General features: G+C 37.0%; 1 protein-coding gene across 1 annotated transcript in view; it reads right to left on the reverse strand.

The window, feature by feature from the left end:
- OTOGL (otogelin like) overlaps window positions 1-15,887 on the reverse strand; it is a 96,767-nt gene that overhangs the window by 30,630 nt on the left and 50,250 nt on the right. Inside the window, 9 exon segments of the mRNA XM_071766079.1 lie at window positions 1-416; window positions 1,329-1,408; window positions 2,855-2,972; window positions 3,645-3,923; window positions 5,483-5,650; window positions 9,361-9,387; window positions 9,916-10,072; window positions 12,779-12,895; window positions 15,153-15,272. Of these exon segments, the coding sequence (XP_071622180.1) occupies window positions 1-416; window positions 1,329-1,408; window positions 2,855-2,972; window positions 3,645-3,923; window positions 5,483-5,650; window positions 9,361-9,387; window positions 9,916-10,072; window positions 12,779-12,895; window positions 15,153-15,272 (1,482 nt within the window).

Genomic DNA, 15,887 nt, shown 5'->3' on the forward strand with positions numbered 1-15,887 from the left:
TGTTGGAATAGGACTTGCAATGAGCAGGGCTGTTGGCGTTGCTATTGTAATGGGTAATGTAGGAGAACTGGCAGTATGTAATGTGACTGCTGAAGCCTGAAGAGAAGTTGGAAAATCTGTTGAAGAGATGAATTTGGAAAGGACTGTAGGGCTGGCTGTGCTGTGAAGTACATCAGAAGGCTCCGCTCTACTTGGTAAAGAAAATGTTGAATAGGGGGCTGCATTAGATGCTTCCAATGAGGAAAAGTCTGTAATCAACTGTGACAATACATTAATTCCCCTTAAGGTTGTGTTTTTCATGGTTATTTTGCCTGTCACACCGGTATGAGTTGATTCAGTCCCTGAAGTAACAAATGGAGGAGATGTCTGAAGAAATCTTTCCATGGTATCTGATTCTGTAGGTGTCACAGGTATGCCTAAAAGGAAAAGTGCATGTTTCACTGTCTTTTATAGATTACTGGGAGAGCAAAAGAGCAACATCTGTCTCTATTCAAGTTCCATTTAAATATTAGCAAATCAGTGCATTATTTTCCTGAGAAGGTAACTTGCCAATGGCTCCAGGCTGTCTGATGACTTTGAGGAACTAAGCTGACTCAAGAATTTTCTAATTTTTTTTATAAACTAAGTAGCTAAGTTATTGTTTGTGAAAACATTAATTTTTGCAGAGTAGTGTTGAAGAAACAAAAGAATTCCATGAAAAATCCAGTAAACCCAAGATAGTGAAATAGAGAACATTTGGAATAAATATCTCTTTGGTACATATGAGATAGCTTTGTACAAGGCAAACTTAAAGAATAATGTATTTAATTTGAAACTTCTTCAATAAAATTAGAGACAGTATTAAAATGTAACTATCATGTTAAAAGAATACTATGCCCCTCAGATAAGCAAATAATGCAGTATCTTCACACACTAGAAATTCTGAAATAGATGCATTGAATTTGTTAGTGATGGATTATCAGCTGAAAAGTCTGAACTTTTCACCACAGCAGTATGTCTTCCGTTTGGGATTTTTCTCATATATACACACAAAGTAAATTAACAATAGATAGGCAAATACAGTTGTGATGAGTATTACACCATCACCAAGGGTTAACTTTAACACACTATTTAAAAAATTCAACTTTATAAGTGGCTTGTTTGGATGTAGGAGATGTATTTTGGATGAATGGGAGTGTAATCTAAGACCTGGAGAAATATTCTTCAACAGAAAGATATTTTTGGAAAATATTTAATAAAAAAACCAGCACTGTACATTTGATTACAACCCTTCCTGGGATCTCTAGAATGATTTATATGATTAGACCAATATAATAAAATAGACTTACAGTCTTCTGGAAAAACACATTTAAGTGTGACTTCATCAAGGATCATGTTTTTAGGACAGTATGGCAAGCATCCTTCAACCCTGTAAAACAGAATCAGAGAAAAGACCTCTAAGATCCAAACGTCAACCCAACACCCTGTCAACTAAACTGTATCCTCAAGTCCTACATCCACATGTTTTTGGAACACGTCCAGGGGTTGTGACTCCCCCACTTCCCTGGGCAGCCTGTTCCAATTCCTGACCATGCTTTCCATAAAGAATTTTTTTCTAATATCCAATCTAAACCTCCACTGAAAAACTGTAGTTAGTTCTAAAGCCAGAGAAGAAATATAAATTAATTTTAAATTACCTTACTTTGGCAAAAATGAAACATTTTCATGTCTTCTCTACCACAGTTCCAAGAACTCTCCAATGTAATGGAGAACAGAGCATTTTGAGACATTGTTTACATCAAAAAGACACTGAATAGCACAATTCCATTCCTAAATTGCTAATAATCAGTGCTTTGCTGATTGATGGGCTGATGAACCCTGTAGCTTTGGACCATTCTGCTTCCACAAGCAGGTGGAAGTTCAGATCCCTAAGCAGAAGAGTTTTCCATAAGACAAGGAAGAAACTCAAAAGACAGCTGTTTAAGACAGATACATTCATTTGAGACACTAAAATACTAAGACTGACTCCATAAAAAGTCTCATTCTTGTCAACTTTCATCATAGGAGAGTGCAGACAGGGTCAAAATATTCCCTTATTTTTTTCATATTGGAGGGATTTTTAATAAGAAAATATTGCCATTAACAACCAATGTGCCCATATGGAAAAATCTAGGTATACAAACAGAGAGTTAGTAATATTAGTAATTAATCATATACTACATATGCCTAGCGAGGCAGGCCAGAATTTAAAATACAATTTATTTCCTGCCAGATTTTGTGCTTATAGTTTTTGGCCGTTTTTCCTTTTAGTTTTTGTGGTCCCATAGATGCCAAGGGAAAACAGTGGAGACAGGAAGCCTTGCTACTAAGTGACAAGAAAATCAGAGCCACATAAAATCCCTCAGGTCATGCCAAAGAATACCTCTTAGTATATAAGAGTTCCCTCCTTTTACAGGAGAGGGCATAGTCCATCTTTACTATTCCTGCAGTTTTTGATCTCTGACCAGGAAAATGTAGTCATTTACAGTATCATGGGATGCCAGTTTAGGATGTGAATGTAAATCCACAGATGGAAATAGCCTTCATTTTGTTGAATAGACTTCTACTTAACCACTATCAGAAGCTATTTCTCTGGGCTAAATACAAACCTTCTAACTCTTATGTTGAAAGATTGCAGGAATACATACCATGGGAAGCCAGAGACTTGTTGCAAATGTTTTCACGTGCCTTGTGAGAATTGCTCACAAGGGTGGCACAGAAATCTGGATGAGCAAAAATGAATGGATATTGCAGCTGCAGGAATTGTCAGAAAGCATATGTTATGCATACATACAAAAAAATAATAGGGCAACAATATAAACTGAATTTTACTTACGGAGGAAGGAATTTACAGACTGCTCCTTCAGGATCACTACATGTTTTAACACAAGGATTAGCACAGGATTCATATCGCCATTCACACATCTTTCTATAAGGTACAGATGCTCTGAGTTCTGAGAATGAAGGAAAAGGTATAGTATATTGATTGTGTAGTCAATAAGCTATAAATGTATGTTCTTCTCTATAATGTACATTACAATTTTCAGAATAATGAAAAAAAATGAAAACCAAGTACAGAAATTCTTGAGAATTTGCAAGCAGGTAAGATGCTTCGTTCAGTGCCAAGTTTAGGTATTTTAAAATCAATCAAGCTAAAAGACACAGAAGCCTCTTCAAAGATGGAAACAGATCTTTTGTAAACATCTTTTAATACATCTTTAAACATCTTTTAAAGATGTTTACATCTTTTTGCAAACACATACTTTTACAATATATTCTGTTTAGAAATCTTAAAAATCAGTTAAACGTAGTGGACGTACTGTTGGATGCAAAAGCAATATAGTTATTACCCCATTCACATCACTCACAAGACATTAACATGCATCTTTTTGTGGCATCCCACATTAATTTTTAAAAGAGTAGAACAATGAAAGTGTAGTTCAAAGGTAAAGTGGTCATTGTATCTACAAAAATTAGAAAATAATAGTGTTTGGAGGAAGAATAGAAGAAAAAGACAGAATAGTGATTAAAAGTAGGATAAAAAAGTATAAAAATGTGAAAGACAAGTGATCTGTAGGCAAGCAGAAAAAACCCATACTTTTCCCTGGGGATCACCCAACATTTACCTTCAATACTAAAGCTACTCAAATGTTTGAATTCTTCTGAATCATCATACTTTGCCAGTTTAACAGCTGATGGGGTGAGAATGATGAAAAAGCCTTTTTTGCTATGCAGTTCGAATGCACTGAGCCCTGGGCTCCAAAGGTCCTGGTGGTGGAAGAAGGTGGCTCGTCTCTGGAACGAAACACTTGCCTGCCACTGTTCCAGCCCAACAGTGTCATTGTCGTGTACATACAGAAAATAGTTTGGTCTTTCAGCAGATTCAAGGGAAACAAGAGAGAGCACTTCCACAGAAGGAAAAAAAAAAAAAAAAAAAAGTAAGATTTTCACAGAAAACAGCTTAAAAGTGAGATTAAAATCAACATATTTGCTACTTTGTAGCTCCTTTTAAACAACTGCTTTTCACAAAAAGATACCTCTGTTTTAATTAACAAAAATAATTAGAAATGTTTATGTGATAAACCAGAGTCACCAATCAGAAAGATCAAAGTTGCATTCAGCCTCCTGCTCCTAGCCTTTGAAGTTATAGCAGTCTCAAAATGGGACTTGCTCAAATTTGGAATTTTTTTTTTCAAATTTAGACAAATGCCTGACAGTTCATCTGCACCAACATTTCGTTCATAAATAACATCACATAAATATTGTAAGCACATGCTTGAGTTTACCTTGAGGCCAGGCTTTTTCTAACACTGTAACATGTAGGAACACAATAGAAAACCTATGGCCAAACCCTCTATTTGCTTTATCCATAACAGAAATAAAAAGTGAAGAAAATTCCTTGAAAATTTAACAACTTAGAAGGCTGATATCAAATTTGATTGTCAACTTTAATAAAATCCTAGAGTGTCTTTACCCTAGATAAGTACTATCTCATTCCTCACCAATATGAAAACTGCATACTGCAGATATAATGATCACTTCCATTTTAAATTGGTTAGAGAATTCAGAAGACTGAATGAATCTTTCTGTTCTACTTACTTTTTAATTTCAAATTGTATCTAAAAACCCGATTTCTCCGCTGCAAAATTTTCAACTGTTTCTGAATATAGTTTCAATTTTTACTATGAAGACAACCTTCTTTATGTTGATATTTAAGGGCTTGGGATTTTTTCAACAAATTACATTTTATGAGAAAAAAATAACAAAATCTGCTTTGACTTATTTGACACAAACTCAATACATGTGAAGAAAGGAAAATATATATATAAAAAAAAATACTTAAATGTATTTATATTCAGTTGTATAGTTTGAATCAGTCTCTGATAAGGAAATATAGAGCTTAGGGATTGCTGTTCAGCTGAGAAACTTTCATCTACCTTGTATGGAGATACAGCATAATAACAACTACCCATCAGGAGACAGAATGGTTGTTCTAAATTGCATATTTTATAGTCCACTGAAAGTCACAAAAAAGAAGAAAAGATAAAGTAGAAGTGATTTTATAGAAGACAAAAATATTCTTGAATTTACCTTCAGTTAACATTTGCTAGATAAATATGCAAAACATTCCAATTTCCAGTTATACAAACTACTAATAATATTTTTTTAAAACAAGGAATCCTATTGACTTGTATTTTGTAATATTTCTAAAACAATCTTTGAAAAGTCATCTCTTATGCTGGCAGCAAAATTTTCTAATAATAAAAAAGAAAATTTAAAACAAAACAAACAAAAAAAAATCAGTATTTTGTCCTCTGTTTTGAAATAAGTTGTTTTGTCCTTACTTTTCTCCAACAATTAAAAATACCTACATTATTTTAGCAGATACAGAACATTCAGTAAAATCATTCATATAGTTTGAAAAATATGTATTGCCATTAGCAAAATTGTTGAGAATACTTACATAAGTCTTTGTCTTTGAAAAGACCTGGAGTTATCATGAAACTGAAAAATGCATTTCCACATGCTCCAGTCCTCGACAGGGGGAATATCTTTCTACTGGATACATTAGCTCCTATAACTGTGCCATTCTCTCCAGAACTTGCCAAAATATAGGGTCCTTCACCAAGACCTAAGGGGAAGAAAAATCAAGTAGAAAAAAAAATATTTTCCATGCATAACATAAAAAAATTAAGTCTTAGTTGACATAATACGTTGTCTTAAATATTTCACCATACCTGGAATCAAATAAATTTGGAATTACAGCTCAATGCCTCAAGGTATTATGCTGGAGTAGGTCTGTGTCTATCTGTTCAATGTACTCCCTTAGTCATTGCTTCCTGCCCAGAATACAACAGATGCAACATGAGCACAAAAAAGTGCAGGTAGCTTAACCTCACAAAATGATCCGTACAAGAAAGCATTCTGGGCTGCTTTTTTATGGTATTTAGTCTTTTACGTGTCCTTATCCCTATTCTTTGGAAGGTCAACAGAGTAACTTTAATATTATACCCCAAACAGACACCGAACCTACTCTAAAACCTATAAGGCAGCTCCTCCTCTCCCCCCAAAAAAGAAACCATCCCATATTTCAAAGTGTAAGGCAGAAATTATATTTAAATTTTGGCAGAAATATTGTTTAATAGTTCATCCTCTCCCACAAACTACTTGCTTCTGCTCTCCAACTGCTGCACTTACTAAGTACACCTAACCCTGACAAGACCTTAACCAAGCCATTACCCCAAAGCACTGTGTCTAAGGATTCAAATACCTCCAGCGTTGGTGACTCCACCACTGTCCGTGGCAGCCTCTTCCAGTGTCTGACAACTATTTCATTGAAGAAATTCTTGCTAACATCCCACCTAAACCTCTCCTTGCACGACTTGAGCCCATTATCTCTTGTCCTATCAGTCTCAACTTCATTGAACAGACCAAGCCCCACTTCTTTACAGTCTCCTGTCACCCAGTTGTAGAGAGTCTTCTTCCCTCATCATCCTCTTCTCTAGGCTCAACAACCCAAGTTCCCGCAGCTGCTCCTTGTATGACTTGTTCCCTAGGCACCTCACCAGCTTGGTATCTCTCCTCTGGACCTGCTCCAGCACCTCAGTGTCCTTCTTGTAGTGAGGGGCCCAGAACTGGACACAGGACTTAAGGTGTGGCCTCACCAGTGCTGAGTACAGGGGCAGAATCCCTTCCCTGGACCTGCTGGCCACACTATCCCCGATACAGGCCAGGATGCCATTGGCCTTCTTGGCCACCTGGGCACACTGCTGGCTCATACTCAGACAGAAATGATCACTTTTAAAGCAGTGGTGAGGCAATAAAAGCATTCCTTGTTCTAAATAGTTGCTTGTTTATCCCTACATATTAGCAAACGTTTTGCCTATGACCTGAGTAAAAGCACCACTGAACTGGAATTGCTGAAGTTCCCATAAAGACTCAAGTGTCTGATGTCATGCAGAACAAGTAAGAATCAGAGGAGCCATCCTAGTCCCAGAAGGTGTTTTGCTGTCACTTGGTGTTGGAAATCAGCCTTATGCCCTTCTTGACTTTAACCCCATCAGGCAGCTTAGCACCACAGAGCCACCTGAGTAAGTTATCAACCCTGTTTTTATCATGCATACAAAACATAACCCCATGCAAGCTACTATGAAGAAAATTAACTCTATCACAGCCAAAAGCAGTACAAATACACCGCAATGCTTTTTAAATAAAACAGATTTCCCTATTGCGAGGAAATTATGCAAAGTCAGCTCGATCTACCAGGATCTACAAGCTGCTGCTGTACTGGACCAGGCTCCATGGAGCAGGAAAAATAAATAAATAAATAAAAAATTGCTGTATGATGCTCGTTATAGGATGCCACCTGCTAAAAAGAATGCAACAAAAGTCACATTTGTATAATTGCATTTATTTCAAGATTCCCCCTTCCTTTTTATTATCTTGTTCCCCACAAAATACATGCACACTATCCAAATATAAAAGGGGATACCACAGAAATTTAGCTTATTCAATTAATACCTTCCCCATGAGGGTGGGGAGACACTGAACAGGTTGCCCAGAGAAGTGGAAGCCCCATCCCTGGAAGTTTTTAAGGTCAGGCTGGACAAGGCTCTGAGCAACCTGATCTAGTGGGAGGTGTCCCGGCCCATGGCAGGGATGGTGGCACTAAATTATTTTAAAGGTCCATTCCAACCTTTGAAATGATTCAAATGAAATGAAAATGCCATGATTCTATGATTTCATTAATTCAAAAAATAAATAAATCTCATTCTAATAAACTGCTCTTTAGAGCACAATATTGGTGAGACTTGTGCTCCTGGAACCAACCAGTTTTAAAATATAGGTCTGAGTTCTGAAATTTACAGTATTAAGCATTCTTCTAGAGCTTCTCCCTATGACTGGTATATTAATCCATCCCCACACTGAAAATGTTGAGGTTATTAATTGAAACGTTAGGAAATACTAAGATCATTCAATGCAGATAGGCCATTAACCTTCACCCATTAAAACCAGAAGCATGTTAAACTCACATACACCAAGTCAAATAAAAAGTCCATCAATTATTTCTGTTGCATTTTTAACTGACCCAGAGCAATATCTTTTATATGTAAATGTAAGAACAAAAAATGAAACAAAGCAAGCCACTTCAGAATTAAAATTTAGAAGGATTGAAGTGTGAGAAATGTTTGTAAAATATTTAAGACAAGGGGTTTTTTGAAAAATAAATTATTATGATAAGTCTCAATTTGGCATCAGAGATGCATTATATCCACACTACTCATTTTTGGAGAAAAAGACTTGAATTTCCCTGTTGCAAAGGCAATTAGTTCAGTGAGGTGGAAATACAAATGATAATTACCACATATAACCCTCTTAAGATGCAGGCTAATGCGTCAGTAAATGAATTCCTCAGTAATATAGGATTGTCTGTGTTTATATAGGGCAAACCTCAAGTAATGCATGAAATTATATTTTAGATATCCATAGCAGGAGTGAAGAAAAAGTCAGTATAGGGACATGATGATATCAAATAGACAGGGATATGTTGCAAAATGACACAGAATTCTCCAAGCTGCTCATGGAAGTGACCTCTCCTTTCTAATGGATTTGAAGGTCCAGTGAGCTTGAGGGATTGTGTCAGTGCAATCCTACCCTAAGGAATGGGGAGAAGGGGAAAGAGAGAGCCTCCAACACTGCTCCAGTTGACAGGCTTTTAACACAGTCTATGAAGGATTTTTACTTGTGTTGTTTCACCTGAGATTACAGATGTTACTTGGCTTACAGCCACAGTGTTTGTTTCTGTGCCACCACTGTCCCTGGGCTTAAAGCAAAAAGGAACACAGGGACTTGCTTTGCTAACTTGCTGAGCTCATGAAACTCACGTATCCAAATCTGGAGTGTACACACACACACACACACACACACACACGCACACAGAGTCATTCTAACCTGTGAAAGACAGAAATTGTCAAAATATTTCCTTTCAGGGTTAGTCTAAGAGAACTGATATAAGAAAAGTTTGTCTGTGGTATTTGCTTTTTAAAAAGAAACAAATTGGGAGAGGGGCAGAAGGAGAGGAAGAGAGATAAATATCTTAAAATAGCATCATGCAGGAAGAAAGATGATAAAATAGTACATCAAAGAAGACCTATAGTGGTCGATGTGGGGAATTAACTAAATACTTTATAAAAATTGATTCCATTTTGGATCGAGGGAGTATGGCTGTGTTTCTAGCCCATAGGTACTGGGGTATGCTAGAAAACATAAAGACCAAGTGTATTCAGCAAGGTACATAAATATGAGAGTGAATCAAAGACAGTAATATGAAATACTACATACCTCGATTGTAATATTCACAGTCATAAGCTGAAAGAAAAAACAAGCACATTATTTTAAAGTTCACTATTATTACAAAGTACTAACAGAATCTATGCATATCTGCATTCTAAAAATGTAAAATTCTGTTTCAGGTGAGGAAGTTTCATACTCCGTAATGTATTTGAGTCAGTGACTTCATTTCCTTAGGCTTTTATTCAGTGACATACATGTGTATTTAAACAGATGTGCCAAGAGAACCCTTCTAACTGTTCATGAAAAGTAGAGTGGAGGGAATCACTTTGTAGCCCTTCATAGAACACTGGATCTACCCCACATCTGTTGTATCAGTGCCTTTCCAGCACTCTGCTCTGGCACACCCTGAGTACAAGTGGGCCTCTTCAGTAAGAAAGTAAATTTGGGTGTGCAAGACTAACAGTTAACACACAGACAGCTAGAAAAATATGAATAAACACATTTATTATCCACCTGCTTTTGTCATATTAGTATTACTGGGCAGCAAAAAGCCAAAGATGCTTCAAAGGCAAGCTCCAGTGCAAAGGCAGCCCAGATACATACCACAGAGGGAAGGGGATCTCCAGTGAATCACTGCTCCTTGCTGGCAGCATTTGTGGGCATAAGCTGCAATACTGGTACACAAGCACTCACAGTCCCCACCCAGATTGCAGTTGCATGTATCCGTGTGACAGTTCTTGACAAAAGAGGTCACATCGATCTGGAGGGAAAAAAATAAAGAATAAAAAGAAAAAATAAGGGCGTGACACGGGAGGGGCTTAATTGCATGAGCTGTACAAATTGCCAGTGCACCATTTTCTGCAGGAGTTCTACCTCTTGACTGGCTGAGAGACTTTAATACAAAAAAAATCAGGCATTTTCTATGGTCTGGGTACCTTCCCACACCAAAAAAAGTACACTTTGGATGATCAGCTTGTACCTATATTACAGAGAAATTTTCTTTCAGTGGTTTTTAACAAACATGTTCACACATTTGCTGTCCACACACTCATCAGGAAATTGAAGCTGGCAGTTCAGTATTTTTATAAGGCAAACACCGCCACCTATAGTCATCCTGTCAGTTATGCATGAACAACAAAATACAAAATACAAGCAGCAGTTCTTAATTAAAGTAATAATTTGTAAAGGGGATTTTGGTCAGGTACAGAAAACTTGAACAGGCTTGTGACATTTTTCATAAAAAATATTTCTGCACTTAGCAAGCTTTTAATATACTTTGCCCTCAAACCTTACACAGATCAGAAATCCACTTCCTCACTCTAAAATCCTGACAATTTATTTTGGGGTTGTACATGATTTTGAGTTTTAAGTCAACTTTTTCTGTAACATTGAGTAATGTTTCCCAAACAGTGATCTTACTCAACATGCACAATGTTTAAAGTAATGTTTAGACTCATTTTTAGCCTCTGGTCTGGTTCAGTTGTAGATGCCACATGTCAAATGCCACATGTCATATTACAGAAATGCCATAACAGTAATAAAGCAGCACTTACCTAACAAGGAGACAACTTCTCAGCTGGATGATGCAAGAAACTGGCAGGGAAATGAAGACTGGTTTTCTGCCTTCAGTGGAAAGGGATGACATTTTGCTTTCATTCTTTTTCTTATTTTGAAAACAAGCACACCACTAGGGTAGGGCCACCAGCATTAGCTCCACTGAAAATGGCTTTAATAGCTTCTCAAGAACCATGGGTCAGTGTTGTGACAAACTGAGATCCTATGGTCAAAGCTCCAGCTGAATTCAAGAATTATGAAGCAGAGTTTTTTTTCTGTGAGTGCCGAGGCTCCTCAGCTCCCACTAAGTTCACCTCTTAGCTGGGCAACTGCAATTCACCAGTTGCTGCCAAGCAGAGAGACAAGTTTTTGTCTCCCTAAAAATGGGGTTTTCCAGCCCCAGATGAACTCTGAGGCCACCAGTGCCACGGGCAGGAGCACTACAGGATCTCCTACCACCTTCACAGAAGAAACAGTAAGAGTCCTGCTCTGAACACATCCTGAAACCCACATCTGAGCTTTCTGTTCCTGTCAGTCAGTCTGTTGGGCTTTTTTCCTTGGCACCCAGTTCCCCACCCCTGAAGCCAGATATCTGCAGCTGCAGATATCCTTGATAGGAAATCACTCTATGTTACATTTGTAAGAGCTATATTTTCATATACTGATTAATAGTTTGTAAAAACCCCTGGAAGGTATTTGCTTTAAAGGCTCTCCCATAGATGGATATGTGCATGTGAAAATACTTGACTGGTAATTAAACAACATTTTTGGCAACTGACATGCATTTTTTAAAATAATTAGGCTAATTTTTGGCATAATGTTTGCAAATTTTAATCACAAGATGGAAAAGATACAGAAAATTAATGTTCAACAGAAAACATCTTGCTTTATGAGTTATAATACAGCTCCTTAGAAACTCTCTAAAGTTCCATTTTTATTTATTACTTTCCACTTTGAAAATACACTCATCACTATGTTCTCAGGCACATGCTCAAAAATTCTTTACAGAGTAACTAAAGTCAACATTAGTAAATCTCTTGGGTTAAGCTACTGCCACCTCCTCGTCAGGGGGAGGTTCCTAACTCTGTTGATATCAAACTTCAGTCCTGAAAGTCAGGAGGTTCAGCTGGGACATCTAATGATCTCATTTAGTAATAATAGCCATAAAGAAAATCAGAGACTGAGACAAAATTTTGTAGTGCTTCTTGGTTGCACAGGTGTAAAGAAGCACCTTTGATAACTAAATAACTTTAGGAGGCTAAAATCTGCAATAAGGTGAGATGTACAGAGCGTGTCTCCTGCTGATAAAGGGAGGACTAGAATGGATTAAAATGTTCCCACACAATCTATTGTTGCCCCCCATCTTGTCTATACTGAATTTAAGGACATTCCTCTAATTTATACCCCAGGCTCAGCTAAGTATTGGGAAAAAAATGCCACCATATCTGAGTTTATAAAAAGCTGATGATAAGCTGTCAGGCAATTAGAAATACTAATAGTTCTCATATTTCTTTCTATAGTGAGCAGAACAGCTAACAAAATAAAAGCATTTGAGATAAGCTCCAAGCACATTACACAAATGCTTATTTTAGAATGCTGCAATATATACTAAAGCCTTAAAAAAATCAGTTACATATATAAATAAAAGATATAAATAAAACCCAAAGAGAATAGAACCTTGGTTATTCAGTCACTCATGGCTCCCAGTTATCACTGTGATGTTTAGGTTCCACACTTGAAAGGAACAAGGGGCTCTGCACAAACATAGCCCCCCTACACAGAGATAAGATACTTTCAGGATTCTGTATCCTCCACAGCACTCAGATGGAGAAGAATGGGAAGAAGAAATTAATTACTGAAATTTTAGTGTCTTCCTACATGAGAACACGTCTTGGGTATTTAATAAACTTACCACATTGCGACAAGGTGCGAAAATGTCACTGTATAAAATGGAGCATTCCTTTTTGGCATAGGGGAACTTGCTCTGATGTACCTCACATGGTCTTAGTGTTTCATTTGGGCTCTTGCACTTAAAAAGAAAGACAAACATCAGAAACATTTTATACAATTTTGTGTTTACCGTGGAGTCAGGTACACTGTAGTAGCATATAATTCAAGATCTGCATACTGAGAAAACAAAAAGAAAGTTTAAATGTTAACTTCATCTTCCTATTTCCCTGACTTGTAGTTATAACAGAAAGCATTTGCAGAAAAACCAATCTTTGTGTTTTGTTCTAAAGTAATAAAACGTTCCTGCTGTCTGCTCAGTGCATAAAGTCAAAATGTTTTCTTTGTGACACATTATAATCATTACCAGAGCAACCAACTGTAACATCACAAACAAATGCACGGTCCAAATCCATCCCTGCTGGGTGAAGTGACTTTAAATGGAGTCACACTATGGATGGATTTAGCCCTGCAAGTTTAAATAAAGAAGCAGCAGTAGGAAGAGAGCAGCCTATAAAACAGAGCCAAAGATCACCATGATAACTCAGAAATGGCTGAGATAAAACTCCCTCCCTTTAAGTCACTATTCAAGAGGAAAAACAAATGAACAGAAAATTACAAAATTACACTCAGTTCAGAAAACATGAGTTTATCCAAAACCATACTGGCTAGGTGGGGCAGGGAAGCCCAGGAGGGGGTAATGATGGATCCATAGTTAACATTGGGATGTCTGGATGCAGTCTCAGTTGCTGTGCATTCGCCCACCCATGGGTGATACTGCCCTCCCCTGAGGATGCTCAGATACATCCATGGGGATTGTGCTCCCACTTCCAGGAAGAAGAAACACTGGAAGCATCCCACAGTTCATAGTGCCAATGCAAGGGTGCTTTCCAGTAGCATGGTTGGGTTGTAGGCCTCTAGCTGTCAAATAAACCTTTTCAGTATTTGAATTTTGCAGCAAAGATGACCAGGACACATCTCTACAAATGCTAAAGGTCCTTTCTGGAAAAAATCCCCAACGCCTGCTGTGGAGGCAGATGAAGTGTCAAATCTGAAGTGTTAAGTCTGGATGAATAGAGCCTGCCTGTGAGACCAATATTGAACTTGGATCCTGAGTGCTCTGCAGCCACAGAGGCTGGAAGATTACTTTAGATTTTAGAAATATATATATATGTAAATGACCAGAAAAAGGCAAGTGCAAGTTTCGGCTGCATAAGCAAAGGTTATAGCATTCTAGAAGTCAATGCACATTTTTTAAAGCAGCCACTGAACTGTCATGTTGAAAAAGAAGAATTCTTTGCTTGGTGTAAGTATTTACACATTTCTTTCAGTAGCACCTTCTAGATGAGCAGTATAACCACCAACAGTGCACATGTGCCTTGCTTGCTCACATAATTTAAATATTTTATGTAGAATAAAATAGGTCCATTGGGAGATACTGAGAAAGAAAAGCATCAAAATCTTTACTCCAAAGCAGAATAAATACCATATTCTTTCATGAGGTGAGAGATTTTGGTTCAATTTTCTGCTGTGAGTCAGGAAAAGAACAGATTAAAAACTGGTCTTACAGACATCCTAAGGTTTACAAATACCAATTTGCAGGAGTTTCACAAGCCTAGAGAACCTCACAACTTCTCAACACAAATTAATAAAATATCTATTTTCCTGTCTTATAAAACACAGTTGCAGTCTCTACAGACTCTACAGCCTCTTCCCTCAGAAACCAAGTGTTCATATTGGTTTGTGCCTGTTGCTGTTCTGAGCCTTTTCTGTCCTACCCCTTTCACCACCATTGCTCCATCAGTTTGTCCTCTGTTTACTAAATGCAACAAAAAAAAACAAACCAAAACAAAAAAACCCAAAACCAAACCAAACAAACAAACAAAAAAAAAACCAGCTATTTTTTTCTTTTCAGTGTTCAGAAATAAACTTATTTCCAGACCTATTTTCCCAGTGTCCTGGTCCTATTTAATTTTAATATCATGGTGCCTCCAACACCAGAGCAATTATAACTGTTTTTAAAATTGGGCTGAATCCAAAATATCAAAAGCAATGTATCAAGTTTTGTAGAAATATGAAATCCAGCAGTGATAATCTTCTGTAGAGAAAAATATATTTCTCCCTATAGACATCGCTTGATTTAAATTCAGTATGTGTTTGCTATCACATAGGACATTATTAACACATTTCACATCTATAGACATAAAAATTAAAATGTCCTCTTGCACACTGAGCATGAGTTTAAAAAATCTCTGTATATCATGTGCTTTTAATGTGTTTGTTTATAAATTAAAATTATCATCCTTTTTTTCTAAATTTTTACTGGCCATGGTACTTACCTGTCCTAATACCCAGCTGTCTCCAAACACCTGTGCATTCCTCACTTCCATGTTGTTTGATGTAGTCAGATCATTTGAAGTATATTTGTCAAAATTTCCACACAAACCTGCCAATTTACCCTAGAAGTGAAGAAGGATTATTTTTGTTAGATATACTGACAGTCAATAATCAGTAAAAAAGATGTGTGGAATAAAATATTCTAAAACTGAAAAAGATGAATTCAACTCTGACTTCGAAAATATCTGAAGCTCTGTTTTGCTTACAGTTCAGGTATTGCAAATAACCTGTAATTGAAATTTATTTTTTCTTTTTTCTTCCTGTTTTCCAGAACTTGTTCTTACAGTCTACGTGTAAATAGGTACTGAAATCTAGCCATATTTTTTTCTGAAAGCTTAGTAGCATATCAAGTTCAAAAGGTAAAAGTTCAGGTAAACTACCTCATGATTGTGAAGCCTGGCTATTTGTTGCCATTAAAACCTTCTGTCTCTAATTTTAGCTCACAATAGCAAGAACATTTGTAACAGCACATATACATGGATGTATATATACATACACAGAGAAAATCCTGCACAGCAGTGAAATGTAGAGTTGGATTTCTAGGGCGCTGGGGCTCACTCTAGTGAATTCCTTTTCCTTAAGGTCTGCTGCAGACCTTATCTTACTGAACTGAAGCCTCTATACAAAACAGTCAATGGAAACAGAAAGAGCTTGAAGGATTTGTGTCCCTGCATGAA

This window comes from Heliangelus exortis, chromosome 1, assembly GCF_036169615.1.
Source record: "Heliangelus exortis chromosome 1, bHelExo1.hap1, whole genome shotgun sequence".
Lineage (NCBI taxonomy): Eukaryota > Metazoa > Chordata > Aves > Apodiformes > Trochilidae > Heliangelus > Heliangelus exortis.